The sequence below is a fragment of the Colossoma macropomum genome, unplaced genomic scaffold (genome assembly GCF_904425465.1).
Source record: "Colossoma macropomum unplaced genomic scaffold, Colossoma_macropomum, whole genome shotgun sequence".
Taxonomy (NCBI): domain Eukaryota; kingdom Metazoa; phylum Chordata; class Actinopteri; order Characiformes; family Serrasalmidae; genus Colossoma; species Colossoma macropomum.
Window position 1 is genome coordinate 31,485,966 of NW_023494792.1, and position 14,939 is coordinate 31,500,904.

Below are 14,939 nucleotides of genomic sequence, written 5' to 3' on the forward strand. Positions count from 1 at the left end.
ATGACTGGGTGAGTTTGGTGTGGAAGAACCTGACCGGCCTGCACAGTCCTGACCTCAACCTGATAGAACACCTTTGAGATGAATTAGAGCGGAGACTGTGAGCCAGGCCTTCTCGTCCAACATCAGTGTCTGACCTCACAAATGAATTTATATATATATAATTATAACCCTATACATGTACACATACATACATACATACACTGATGAGGCATAACATCATGACCACCTCCTTGTTTCTACGCTCATTGTGACCACTGATGAAGGACTAGAGGATGACCAACACAGCAGATGAGCTATCGTCTCTGACTGTACATCTACAAGGTGGACTGACACGGTAGCAGTGTCTAATAGAGTGGACAGTGAGTGGACACAGTGTTTAAAAACTCCAGAAGCACTGCTGTTTCTGATCCACTCGCACCAGCACAACACACACTAACACACCACCACCATGTCAGTGTTACTGCAGTGCTGAATGATCCACCACCCAAATAGTACCTGCTCTGTGAGGTGTGTGTGTATATATATATATATATATATATATATATATATATATATATATAATTATTATTAAAAAGTTCATGTAGACACGTCACCATTTAAATGTGTATTGTTCCCTTATGTATTTAGTTAATTAGCTGATTAATTTGGTTTCATTTGTGTTTTGTTTTCTTTAGCTAGGTTAGCTAACTGAGCTAGCTAGCCAACTCCGTTTCGTCGTTGGCTACGCGATGACATCAGAGCGATGACGTGCTCCGCTTCCGCGTTCTTCGCATAGCAACAGTGAGCGGAGGGAGCGGAGATGGCGGCTCAGCCACAGCGGCTGCGCTGAGGCAGCGACGGACAGACGGAGACGACGAGAGCCGGCAGAGGAGGAGGGCTTTAACGGCACCGACGACACGGACATGGCCTCCGCCGGCGCACGGATCAGCCAGCAGGCCCTGGCCGTGCTGGACGTGGCTCTGCGGGTGCCCTGTATCTTTATAATCGACGCCATTTTTAACTCTTACTCCGACCCCGGGGCGGGCTGGGCCGGCACCGCCGGCCGGGTTGTGGGGCGAGTGCTGGGTAAGACACCGGTCGAACCACCCCCCACCTTTCCGCTCGTTCCTCCACAGGTTTCACCGGCGGCCGGCTGACAGCGTGGACAGCGTGTCTCCTGGTCAGAAGGAGCAGCACTCCGGGCCTCCCTGCTCTCCGCACAAAGCCGATTTAGTGGAGCAAACAACCTTGGCCTCTTTGCTCAGCTTGCACTTATCTCATCTCAACTCCTGCCCTGCTGCCAAAACACCCCCTGCTCGCCTGTTTTTGGCTTCTGTCGGATCACCAACCCTAAACCAGACAAGCTGCGCTCACAGCAGAGGCCTCACTTCTTGTTTTTGTGTACTGTTGTGGCTGACATGCAGCAGAGGCCTTAACATGCACCCTTATGTTGTTGGTGTATTTACCATCTCCGAGGTTTATTTTTAGCACAGTTAGATGAGATCTTGAGCAAGTTGTGGCTTCATGCTTGCTTGTTTTGTAGAATAAGGAGAACATGATGGCTTCACACTGTTTACTTTTTGAAGTGGGTAGAATATGTTGGTTTTTTTGGACTGTTGTGGTTGACATGCAGCCTTATGTTAATATATTTACCATCTCCACGGTTTATTTTCAGTACAGATGGGATCTTAAGAGTATGGAGAACATGATGGCTTCACACTGTTTCCTGTATGAAGCTAGATATGTTGGGTTTTTTTTTTGACTGTTGACATGCAGCAGAGGCCTTAACATGCACCCTTATGTTGTTAGTATATTTACCATCTCCAAGGTTTATTTTAAGTACAGTTAGATGAGATCTTAAGCACGTTATGGCTTCATACTTATACTTGCTTTGTTTTGTAGAATAAGGAGAATGTGATGGCTGTACACTGTTTACTTTTTGAAGCGGGGAGAATATGTTGGGTTTTTTTTTACTGTTGACATGCAGCAGAGGCCTTAACATGCAACCTTATGCTGTTAGTATATTTACCATCTCCAAGGTTTATTTTAAGTACGGTTAGATGAGATCTTAAGCAAGTTGTGGCTTCATACTTGCTTGTTTTGTAGAATATGGAGGATATGATGGCTTTACACTGTTAACTTTTTGCAGTGGGGAGAATATGTTGGTTTTTTTTTGACTGTTGTGGTTGACATGCAGCAGCCTTAACATGCAACCTTATGTCGATAGCGTATTTATTCATCTCCAGGGTTTATTTTTAGTGCAGCTAGATGGGATCTTAATAGTATGGAGAACATCATGGCTTCAAACTGTTTCCTGTTTGAAGTGGGGAGAATATGGTGGCTTCAAACTGGCATGTTTTCAGAAGTGCTGTAAATGTAATGGGGAAAAAACTAGTAGGAATGCGCCAATATGTGAAGTCTGGGCCGATAATCGATATGTTTCATGGTCATATCTGCCAATACTGATACATAGAGGTAGGCAATATGGCGAAAATGTACTGTCTTGATACTTCAAGACGTTTTTGCGATACGTGATGTGCCCTGTTTGTCCTTTCTGTCATCTGTATAGATGGAACAAAGTGGTGCCATGTTTAAAAATACTTTCAAAAACTATGAATATAATTATTTGCGTTCAACGTTTCACATACTGACCTGCACTAAATCCATTTAAACAGGACTAATGATGATTGCTTTGTAGTCAAACATGCAGTTGGGAGTTGTTTTAAGTACCAACAATATCCACTCTATGCTCAGAAAAGCAGATTGTCACATATGGTAATGTAGTTTATCACGATAACAATAATTATTGTCATATTGCCCAGCTCTACTGATACATAAACATTGATGCAATGTATTTGGGCTAAATCTGGATTAGCATTGTGGAGAAATATATCATTTATTTCTGCAGTAAAATTAGTAAAATGCAGACAGCTTAGGACAGTAGTCCAGTATTGCCTGAACACTCTGCCCTACTGGAGTACAATGAATTTGTCATCAAATATCAGTGTCAAATCTACACATTTGTCTAATGCTGGTCATTTTTAAAATCAGTTATTTGCTGATGATGATTTGATTGCAGTATCATTAAGCATTCCTACAAACTAGTTCATTTGAATGAGAATATGACGGCCTCAAACTAGCTTACAGTGGATTATCGTGACTCCATACTAGCACCTTTATGTGAATGTTGGTGAATATGCTAGTCTTCCAGCTCGCTTCTCTTGTAAAGAGAAGGGGAAAACAAGAGAAATATCAAATACTTTCCTTTACATAAATCATGTGTATTACATATCAGTTATGTTGAGCCATGTTCCTCTTGTGTTTTTCAGGTATTGTGGTCTGCAGTGTGGTGCTGGTGCTGTCTCAGAAGTCCCTGTTTAAGTTCTACGCCCTGTTCTGTGCCGTGCTGCTGGGCGCCGTTGCAGTGTTGATAAACTACTACGCTACGTCCCATATAGACTTCTATAGCGCCTACTACAAGGCAGCGCTGGGCTTTCGGGTGTTGCCCCGAAATGGGCCCACGCTGTGGCTGGGCATGGCGGTGCTGCAGCTGCTGTTTGGCACGGGATACGTGGTCCTGCTGAATGTGCGCTCGCTGTGCGCTGCCCTAGTGGTGTTGGACATCCTGCTGCCTCTGTCAGGCCTGGTCATGGAGCTGCCGCTGGACGTGCGGCAGCTGGTGGCCGTGGCCTCTGGCCTGATGCTGGCCCTGAACACGGCCGTGTGCCTGCTGCTGCGGCTCAAGTGGTTCTACTACTCCTGCCGCTACGTGTACCTGCTGGTGCGCCACATGTACCGCATCTATGGCCTGCAGCTGCTGCTGGAGGACACGTGGAAGAGGATCCGCTTCCCCGACGTGCTGCGAGTGTTCTGGCTGACCCGCATGACGGCGCAGGCCGTGGTGCTGGTGTATGTGGTGAAGGCAGCCCGGCTGGAGAGCGGCGGGGAGCAGCCCTACCTGACGTGGGACGTCTTCTGGGATCTGTGCAGCAACCTGATCATCAGCGGCTGCGACTCCACGCTGACGGTTCTGGGCATGAGTGCAGTCATCTCCTCCATTGCCCACTACCTGGGCCTCAGGTAATTATTATTATTATTATTAATATTATTATTATTAATAGGGGTATTCATTTGTGACCTCACATTGATTCGGTTACAGTTGTTTACGTAACAGTTCATCGTAGGGATGCACAGATATGAGAATTATGGGCTGATATTCAGTTTACATTCACCTGGATTAACATTATAGGGAAATATAACACTTACTGCGCTGCTTCTCAATAAAAATAAATACATCATGAAATATCGGTTTGCACTGTTGGTCAAGTCTAAACATCTGTCCAATACTGATTTTATTTTTCAAGCAGATATCTGCCAAAACGGATGTGATTTAGTCATCCTGCATTCCTAGTTCAGTGCAAAAATGTAGCCATGATTCAACTTGATTTAATTATTTTGGTATAGTTCAGAATTACTGACTGCACAAATATGAGAAACTACTTATATTCCATGAATGGATATTTAAGCAATAGAACACGAGAGGGAGTGTGTTATCACGGAATAACATCACGGCTGTGATTTGGTCGCCGTAGGTCATCAGAGCCGTGAAGTTTTTCGCGATAACACACAACCTCGAGTGTTCTATTGCTTTCATACAACCTTTAAATAAATAAAGTAAGAAATTAATAAACTGGGCCGTGAATGTGGCATTTAATATGTTTTAATGTCAGCAATTCCTTCCGCCAAATTATAGTTCCTTAACAAGCAGCTCGTTGCTACGTCAGAGTAACGAGCTCCGCCCACTCGCTGCACAGCCAGCAGTTCGTTCTCCAGCTCCACACAGACCGACTGACAGTTTGGGAATTCAGTGTAGTCTCATCTACAGAGTCTGACCAAATCGGCTGTCGGTCAAATGTGATCTTAAAAGTATCCACTTTCTGTTTGTGCACAAACAAAGTAACAAGTAAGAAGTAAAAACGTTCAAATGGCTCGAGCGTCTCCTGCAGCTGTCAAAGTTGTTGCTTAGCAACAGCATCTCAGCGGAGTGATACAGTGTTTGTGAAAAACCCGTGACGTAATGGTGAAATAACAGCACGGTTGGAACGCTTCTCAACCAATCAGCTTGCGTGGCCGGAACTGAATGTTGTATAAATACATATATCGCTGTTGTCGGAACAAAATCTCGTATCTCCAAAATGGTGACTTCACAGGAGAAGGAAAAAACCTACTTTTTTTTTTTTAATGTAAATCAATGGAACCAGAGTTTTTTCGAATTAATTTTGGGCCGTTTCTTTTGGTCCATTCATCGTGAAATTTACACACAATGTAAAGAGCAACAGACATTTTCAAATTATGTCAAAAACTGAAAAACAATAAAAATAGAGATGAGGTTTTGTTCCGACAGCAGCGATAATAAACTCCATTAAAACAAAACAACAACCTTGCGAATGACGCTTTGCTGATTTTTCTCAGTGAATAACAGTAACACATCCTCTACAGGGCAATAGGACACTTATATAACACTTACACTGCAACTTAAAAGTGGCTTTGTTTCTGCAAATTTTAGTGCACAATTTCTAGATGATCAGAAGAGATGCTTCTCTAGTGCTGAGTAGTGCTGAATAAAGTTCAGTGTCACAGTATTTTCAAAATGTATTACAGTATGAGATGGATTTTGCGTTGCATTGTTAAAGTTAATGAAACGTGCTTCTGTGCAAAAGAAGGTCTTACAAGCCTGCTTGTTCTGATGGGTTTTGTTCTCTTTTCTTATTTTAAAACGATACCAAAGGATTAGTTGTTATTAAGTGCCGTCCAGTCTGTTCCAGCTCCTGATGGCCACATGGACAGAGTTTCTCCAGAATATTCTGTCTTCTGTTTGGCTCTTCAGGCTTCTTATTGATTTATGATTCTTCTGTCTCTATCCATCTTGTTGCCGATCGTCCTCTACCTTGTATACTTTCAACCGATCCAAGCGTAATTATTTTTTCTAGGGAACTGATCATAAATATTGATGAGACAGAAAGCAAATCTAAAGGTTAATATACTGTTTATTTAGTGTTCATGTATTTTGAACTGTTCTTTCAAAATATTGAAGTACTTTGTGGGTAGTCAGGTAAAATAGAATCCAAAATACTAAAGTGGCATCATGGATATAACACTATTAATACCATACCTTTAACAAAAAAACAGGATCACAGTGTGTCAAAACAAGTTAAACTGAAAAAGAAAACATCAAGCACTACTGTTTTGCATTGTATTTACCCTTGTGGTCCACATATGTGGACATTTGTGTGAAGACATTAAATATTTTTACATGACCGTTTTTTCAACCTGTTTTATCTGTTAGATGTAAACAGGCAGTTTTTGTTACTGTGCCTTTAAGACATGCAAATGCAAATGCAAATGATCTCTGATTAGCTGTTCTGTTTGAATGACAGCGCCAGCACCTGCACCATATGAACATTATAGTGCAGTAAAGAGTAGGCCTGCATGATACGGACATAAAATATGATGTTTGTTGAAGGTATTGGATATCATGACAATATGAGAAGCGATAAATAGTGTGCTTCTGACTTTGAGTGCTAATGATGAATCAGCATAGTGTGTGAAATCAAGCAACAGCATACTCACTCCTGATTTATATATCATTTACATGATGTACGCCCTACTTCAAGCAGCTGTTTCAGTTCAGAGCAAATGCAGTAACAGTGTTGAGCGGCTCCTGAGCCAATAGCTGTGCTTGTAGGCGGCGTTTGGGGTCGAACCGTGAACGCGTTGCCCCCCCTACTGTCCAAAATGATTCAAATATGAAAATAAACAAAATGTCTTGCATTTTTAAAGGTGGTAGGGAGCTGTTTTGTATTTTGTATTTTTTGGGTGGAGTCTGCAGTGTAAAACAAAAGCACAGTGTAATGTGTCTTGAAGAGGGATGCGGAAGAGTTACAAAATTTGTTTATGCTAGTGTGCGTGTTAAATACATACATCTACTTTTGTACTGGATTGCCATGTGCACAAAGTATTAGTGTTATTGTTGTTTTCTACTTTTATTGTTATTATTTGTATTATAGATGATACTGTAAATAGCTTTGGTTAGTGAACCACAAATCAAGCGCTCAGATTCACACACACTCCGACCATACTTGGGTTTGATTGTACAGGTGCGCCAAAGATGAAACTGATAAATAGCAAAACTGTTGGTAAAATTTGCATTGTGCTCATTTTACAATCAGATCTGACTGTTCGCAACTTTGATGAATAAGGGCCAGTGTCACTGAAGGGAAGTACTGCTCATTATGAAACAATTTTGCTATTTGGCTGCTAATGCGCCCCCTTGTGGAGAACTTGTACGCTGTGAGTGAGTGAGTTCAATGAGAAGCTTCAGTCAGGATTACCCAGTTTTTTCTGTTTTTTTATGTATATTAATTGGCAAAAATTATGTATGTCTATTATTTTCAATATATGTTTCAGGAGATGTTATAAACACTATATATTGTAATTGTAATTAATAAGTTTATTTCGGTTTATCAGGGTGTTTACACCTTTTCAGTACTGACCGAAAAGGTAGTCTGAAGCTATAGCTTATTTTGACTACCCTTTATAAATCATATACAATCCTGCATTTAAACAATATATATAATATCATATAATATCAAATATGTATCATATATATTAATTCCTTAAAAAGGATTGATGAAGATTTGTTATAACAGATAAAATTGCGATTTAACATGCACCCCTTATGTCACTGGATTTCGTAGACTAATCGTTGCAGCCCTAGCTGGGTGCTTTGCACACAAAAACTGTACTCCCCTCTGATGTGACAGTAAATTTAACGTGATCTGATCTCATTTAACCAGCATCCTGGCCTTCATCGGCTCCACGGAGGAGGAGGACAAGCGGCTTGGTTTCGTAGCACCCGTGCTCTTCTTCATCCTGGCACTGCAGACGGGACTGAGCGGTCTGGACCCCGAGGAGAGGCTGGTGCGCCTCAGCAGGAACATGTGCCTCCTGCTCACAGCTGTCCTGCACTTCATCCATGGCATGACGGACCCAGTGCTGATGTCCCTGAGCGCCTCACACGTCCCATCAGCCCGCCGCCACCTGCCCTGTGCTGCTGGTGTCGCTGGGTCTCCTGGCGCTGCCCGTGCTGCTCAGCCGCCTGCTATGGCGACACTACGCCCTCAACACCTGGCTGTTCGCCGTCACTGCTTTCTGCGTGGAGCTGTGCCTGAAGGTGCTGGTCTCGTTGACTGTGTATGGCCTGTTCATGATCGACGGCTACTACAACGTGCTCTGGGAGAAGCTGGATGACTACGTCTACTACGTGCGCTCCACAGGCAACGTCATCGAGTTTGTCTTCGGCGTGGTCATGTTCGGCAACGGCGCCTACACCATGATGTTCGAATCAGGCAGCAAGATACGCGCCTGCATGATGTGCCTCCATGCGTACTTCAACATCTACCTGCAGGTAAGGGTTAGGGATGGCTTTGGATTAATATATAGATTAATATATAGATTTCCAAATTCACCTTAATATTCATCTACTTAATGAGATGTTCAAAAAAGCTTTGTGTGGTTTGCAATAGAGATCTGCACTTCCGGGACCCGCCACAGTATCTCGCGGCGTGGGACTAATTTTCAGTGTTGTGTGCTGGAGCGGGTGGGATACCAGCCCACTGAAGGCGGGAGCGGGTTGAAGCACACATGAAGACAAATCTCACAAATGAATAAAGAGTCTAAATAAAGTAGAATGATCACTAAATCATAAGAGTAAAACAGTTAAAATTAATAAAGTTATTCTAAAGGGTTACAAAGCAACAATTACGTGAAAAACACCAAATTCTTGTAGCCTACAGAGATGGCAGAGCCTTCTGTGCGACGGCCACAGCTGCCAAGCCCAGCAAAAGACCAAGCAATAAATGCTCTGTGGTTTGGGAATAAATAGCGTTTGGTAAAGCTACTTCACAGTGGCCTTTTTGGTATTGAATCACAGTACACAGCGCTAGTTTCGAGTATTTTATACCCCATTCAGAAAGATGGGAGCCTGGTCTTGTGTGGCCTGAAATAACTGGCCAGCGGTGCTGCAAATATAGCTCCTAGGTGGACAGACTTTCCCATACAGACCTTGGAAGTTAGAATTGCGGCAGCCCTGCATGAAGCCCCTTGGTCACAGGATCCTGCAGCTCCGTGTTCAAATGTTGGAAATACAGACCTTTTGGCCACTGCAGGCCTTGCACAAGGCTGCAGAAACCCCATATGGAATTTAGCGCAACAATGCACTAAAAACTTTTTTTCCAGGTCATTCTGGCTATTGCGCTCCACAACTGAGCCCAAGCAGAGTGAGGACTGCTCCCGCTTGCGTCTTTACCAGCAAGTCAAACCGGCTTTTTATTGAGGGGCTGGACTTTCTCCGTTAAGAGCACCATGTTGAGCGTTACGAGCTCTCCCATTCATTTTCCAACCCAGCCTGTCTCCTGTCTCCTCTTTCATATCGTCTCTGGCTGCTATCATGCTTAGTTTTTCTAAGGTTTTTCCTGGCTCTGATTATTTCCCCCTCTCTATCAGCACCACCTCTCAGTGAGTTCCCTCACAGCCAATCAGTCATCCATCCATCCATCCATCATCTAAACCGCTTATCCTTCTGGGTCGCGGTGGGGTGCTGGAGCCTATGCCAATCAGTCAGCCCCTCTAAAATATAAATGTGTGGAATGTGTTTATTTGGCTGTTTAGACATGGAATAGCAATTTTACTGTCATCATTTTTAAATACTCACAATATTTTTAATACCACGATATACCTTTATACCACCCAACAGTAGGGTGAACTGATAACCAATAATACTCATTGAAACAGTTTTATATTTTTATTTTAGATTTTAATTTTAAGCATAGACTTATAATAGTAACAGTAGCAGTAAGTCATAAATTGTAATAAAAGCACATTATCTTTTGTATTATTATTTATTTCTTTTATAAATAATATTTATTTATTTATTTTGATATATCATGATGTCATATCGTTATTTATTTCTTTTTATAAACAATAACTGCTTTTTTATATACATATATATCATATGTATCATTTTTGTCATATCATTGTGGATAGTAAAAAAATATACATTTAAATTCCCTCATCACTTCTTTGCAGGCCAAGAATGGTTGGAAGACCTTCATCAACCGCCGCACAGCCGTGAAAAAGATCAACTCCCTTCCGGAGGTGAAGGGCACAGAGCTGCGGGACGTGGAGGACGTGTGCGCCATCTGCTACCAGGAGTTCACCGCCTCGGCCCGCATCACGCCCTGCCGCCACTACTTCCATGCCCTCTGCCTTCGCAAGTGGCTCTACATCCAGGACACCTGCCCCATGTGCCATCAGAAAGTGTACGTAGAGGACGACGCCCGCGAACGTGCCCCGTTCTCCAACAACAACGGCTACGCGCCAGCTGGAGAGGAGCGGGGGGCGGATTTTGATGGAGGGGGTGGGGCGGAGGCGGGGCCAGCGGAGGCGGCGGCAGCAGGAGAGAGGGCGGAGCCTGATAACGAGCTGCTGGAGGATAATGACAGTATAGAATATGATGAGGACGAGTGGGGCACCCAGAGCGCGGCGACCCCTGTAGAGGAGGACTACATTAACGATGACACAGACTCGAACACGGACTGAAGGAAACAGGTGTTTTTAGTTTAAGACAAAACAAGCATCTTGATTTTTGAGATCAGGGAAATTTCTTTTTTCCTCTTGCTCCTTTAGGATTTGTTTTGTATGTCTGTGTCTCTCAAAGGGCTGAGTGGAGTTAAAAGAATAACATTGGAGAGAGTGAGTGCCTAAGCAAGGGGTAAGAGGTCAGAGAGACGCACATGTGGTTCTCCGGTGTGTTTAGTAACGGCGTCTGTGGAGTGTTCGCTACTTTAGAGTCGAAGATTTTAGGGAGATCTTCGCCTCTCGTGCTGCCCTGCTTACGGAAGGAGAGGTAAAAGGCGACGTGCTACTGTAACCACACAGATATACCTCTTAATGGCTACTACTGGTCTCTTGTGTGACCTTGCTTCAAATTTGTGTACATTGTTGTACATGTAATAAAAGAATGACGCTCTTTCCCGTGTGAAAAAGAAAGGTGTTTGGGCTGTGTGTTCTCAGAGGTGGCTGGAGAAGGGCTGAGTGAAACTCTGACTGCGCCATGTCTCAGTAAATACACGTCTTCAGACCATATCTGTGTTAATCTCCGCATTTTGATCGGACTCAGCTCAGTTGCTTTCGATGTTTTGAACGTGGCACTTTGATTTGACTCTGTACCCGTTCTGCACTATAACTAACACGATTCTCCTGTTTAGGGTTTCAGTTCACGTTTCAGCTGGAGCAATAAGCCAGTCAGTGATGATTATGTTGTTGGTGAGAGTCCAGTGACTTTAAAGAGAGAATGCTGAGCCAGCGTCAGTTATTGCCTTCCCCCAACCATCAACAGTAAATTATGACTTGCTATGCTTCTGAGTCATTAGGAGAAAATGACTGACTGTATTTGAAACGTATTCGTTCTCCACTCCAAACTGGACTTGTTCACGTTTGCTGGGGCAAAATCTGAAATTCGAGCCTTTCCGTATTGTAATTAGCAACATTTTGTGGACACATCCTTCAAGAGTTTTATAAAATAAGTAAATATATAGGAAAAAAAATCTAGGGGTGGATGATATGGCCAAAGTATAACTTTCCTTTTCATACACGATACGCATCACTGCATTACAATATTTATTTTTTCTGATGTTTTTCTGAGGTCATGGAGCAGTAAATTCCCTTCTCATCATGTCTGAGAATTTCCCTGTGTACCATTTGTGTGTTTCTATGTCCAGATGATAAAATTATCTGGAAATTAAGGCCATGCGGAGACAGAATTCAAACCCCATATTGTCACTGTCAGATCAAAACCTTATAACTTCTGTTTTACTTCTTTATTACATGTGAAAATACTGCAGTTTACTTTCTGTGGAACTTTCATGGCAAATGAACCAATAAAAATGGTTCAAAATAAAATCTCATGACATTAACTTGCTTTAAAAGTTAAACCTTTTGTTCCTTCTAAACGTTGCCATTTTGGAGGTCCAAAGTTTCGTTCTGACAGCGACAATCCATCAATCATGTGAAATCAGAGTATTGATTAATGACTGATCTGAGATCAGCAGATACTGGACTGTTTTGTTTTCTTCATGCTCAGTGGTCACTGCACCCTCAGTTTCTTTAAGAAATGAATGAAGGATTTTCATGATTGGACATGATTTGTTTTGATCATTGGGAGTTCAGGTGGGACTGTTGATTTTGCCGTTTGCTCAGAAGAGTTAATAAAATCATATTTAATAGTGCGTTGCATCATATGTCCACATGAAGATATTTTCGAGGTGGCTGCTTTTGTTCTCAGGCAGGAGTTCCACAGAAGGGCTGGCGTGGCTGCAGGCTTTCATTCCAGTCAAGCAGCAGCAGCACTTCTGATTCTACTTGATTGATCAGCTTAGTTTTAAATTCTGTGTAATATCTAAGGGAGCTTTCTCACTTTGTTTAACGTAGACTCTCTGAACCTTTTCTTTAGCTTAACAGGTGTGAACACTCCATCTGTATTAGGGTTTACACTGTACAACAGAATGGTGGTTCGGCCAAAATCGTAGGTCTCAGCTTGCTTCCAAATGAACATTGCTCAACATCAGAGCATGCTTTTCTGCTTCTTCTAGCAGCACATCAACGCTGTAGTGTCCACATAATCTGCCTGTTTTAGTATCGTTCATCGCTCATATCGCTCCTGCAGCACGAGCTGTTGTTAATAACGGCAGATAAGCAATACAGGGTGATTCAGAAAGATTTATCTGATTTAAAAATGATTTACTTCCCTTGTAAATTATTACAGAACAATGCAGTAAACTTTAAATGATTTAAGGAGCATAAAGTTTATTATGTAATTTTAGAAGTGCTCAGTATGAACCTCTTCCAGCTGTACAGACAACATCAGCGCCATAGTCAAATTCAGCCCATAAATTCATTGATTGAGCATGCCGGGTGTCGCTGCACTCACGGCTCTTTCAGTGCGATTTCGGAAATCGTCCAGTGCTGTGGAACCAACGATGAACGCTCTGAGCTGTTGGAGGTTCACTGCCCACAAAAATCACACTGCACAGTTATGACGGATTCACTCTTATTGAAGTGGAGAACGCAGAATGCTTTCCTCTCAGACTGAAGGGAGCCATCTTCTGGTGACAGTCAGAAACTCTGTGACCCCCTCTTTCAATTGGTATGTGATTGGTTCCTCGGCATCTCATGGTAGTAAAAATATGTCGCTTTGAAATTGGATTGGTTTTTGAATCACCTTGTATAAAAAAAATATATATATATGCATTTGATTTTAGCACATTGAATGTGTTTTTGGCCAAATATCAGACAGCTTCACATACAAATTGGTAAACCAGTCATAAAGAAGCAAATCTCAAGTAAGGATTATTAATATTGCTTTGAGTGTGATGCACATAGGCTACGTTCACATTACAAGTCTCATTGCTCAAATCCAATTTTTTGCTCAAATCCGATCTCTTAGCCACGACGGTTCACAGTCGTTTAGGTAAGTGATTCAAATCCACTTCTATCCTGGTAATGTGAATGTAGCCATAGATGTTAAGTGCCTCTGTTTACTATGTTTCTCTTGAAAGATGAAAAAGATACCATGTCTCAAAACTGGGGGCACTTCAGCAAACGAATTAAGTGTGAGAACATCGCAGTTGGCCCTCTTGGCAGGGCGTTACCTCCTGTGAGCCGGTTGGCACAACTATGGCTCCTTCTTCGTCCAGGTGTTCGTTCTTTAGATAGATTGAGTTACAGCATTTTACAGTATACAGGATGTATTAACTTATTATCATTTAGAAAACCAACAGGTCACCCAAGCTTTTGCAAATGACTGTATATGAGGTGTGCTCCTGAATGGTCAAGATGAAAACCAGCAGCCACACTAGGTTTTTCAGGGTAAGACTGGGCACCCTTGAGCTAGGAAAATGGAATTGCATGTTTTTATGCTTTCATTGATTATTCATCAAATATTTACCTCCAAAGTATGTACATGGGATTTGTGATGGGAAGAATAACATCAAAACAAATGATCTTGGGGACATTTTGCATTCTGCATTTGAGTTAAGAAACTATCTATGGCAGGGGTCACTAGATGTTGGAACATTGCTGTGAGGATTTAATTGCATACAGCCAGGAAAGCATCAGTGAGGTCAGGTATTGATGTTGGATGATTAGTTCTGGACACTCCAACTCATCCTAAAGGTACTGGATGGAGCTCCATCACTCCAGAGAACACAGGTCTACCGTTCTATAGCCCAATGCTGGGGGCTTTATACCCCTCTAGCTGACAATTGGACATGGTGAGCATTGGCTCATATGTGGCTGCTCCAAGCAACTCATTCTATTGATCAGTGCTTTTTTCTATGGAGATTGTACAAACTGTCTGTGCACAATCAAATGCTTGGATCAAGAATGGGTGCACTTTAAAGTAGCTGCATTCACTGATTAGAAGGGCTGTCTGGACAGTTTTGGACATACAGTGTGTATGTGTGTGGGGGTTATTGGATGGATTATTTTTAAAATACACCACAATACACAAAAATGTCTGGACACACCTAATCGAATGCATGTTCTGTTCTCCATAACCTTACTGACATTTTGACCACAAATCTCATACTTGAATACTTAAATTTAAGCGTACAAACTGTACATCAAGAAATGGGCTATGGTCTCTATACACTAGAGGTGGTGCTGCAAGTGGCTGAATTCCAGCCATGTTTCACATTTTCTGCATAATTAAATAGTGAAGATGTAAACAAAGTCATTCAGAGTAGTTTGGTGTGAAATGCTCTGCTCTAGAGAAACTTACAGAGTCAGAAGTGTTCACAGTGGTGGTGATAGGAACCAGACGTCTGAAGAGTTCAATGCCT

General features: G+C 42.4%; 1 protein-coding gene across 1 annotated transcript; it reads left to right on the plus strand.

Annotated features, from left to right (window-relative positions):
• The first annotated feature begins 785 nt into the window (after positions 1-785).
• Positions 786-12,318, plus strand: rnf139 (ring finger protein 139). Its single transcript, XM_036576873.1, is given in 5 exon segments — positions 786-1,065; positions 3,309-4,059; positions 7,836-8,082; positions 8,084-8,446; positions 10,126-12,318. Coding segments are annotated over 5 exon segments (2,037 nt in total). The 5' UTR covers positions 786-902; the 3' UTR covers positions 10,639-12,318.
• Positions 12,319-14,939: the final 2,621 nt, after the last annotated feature.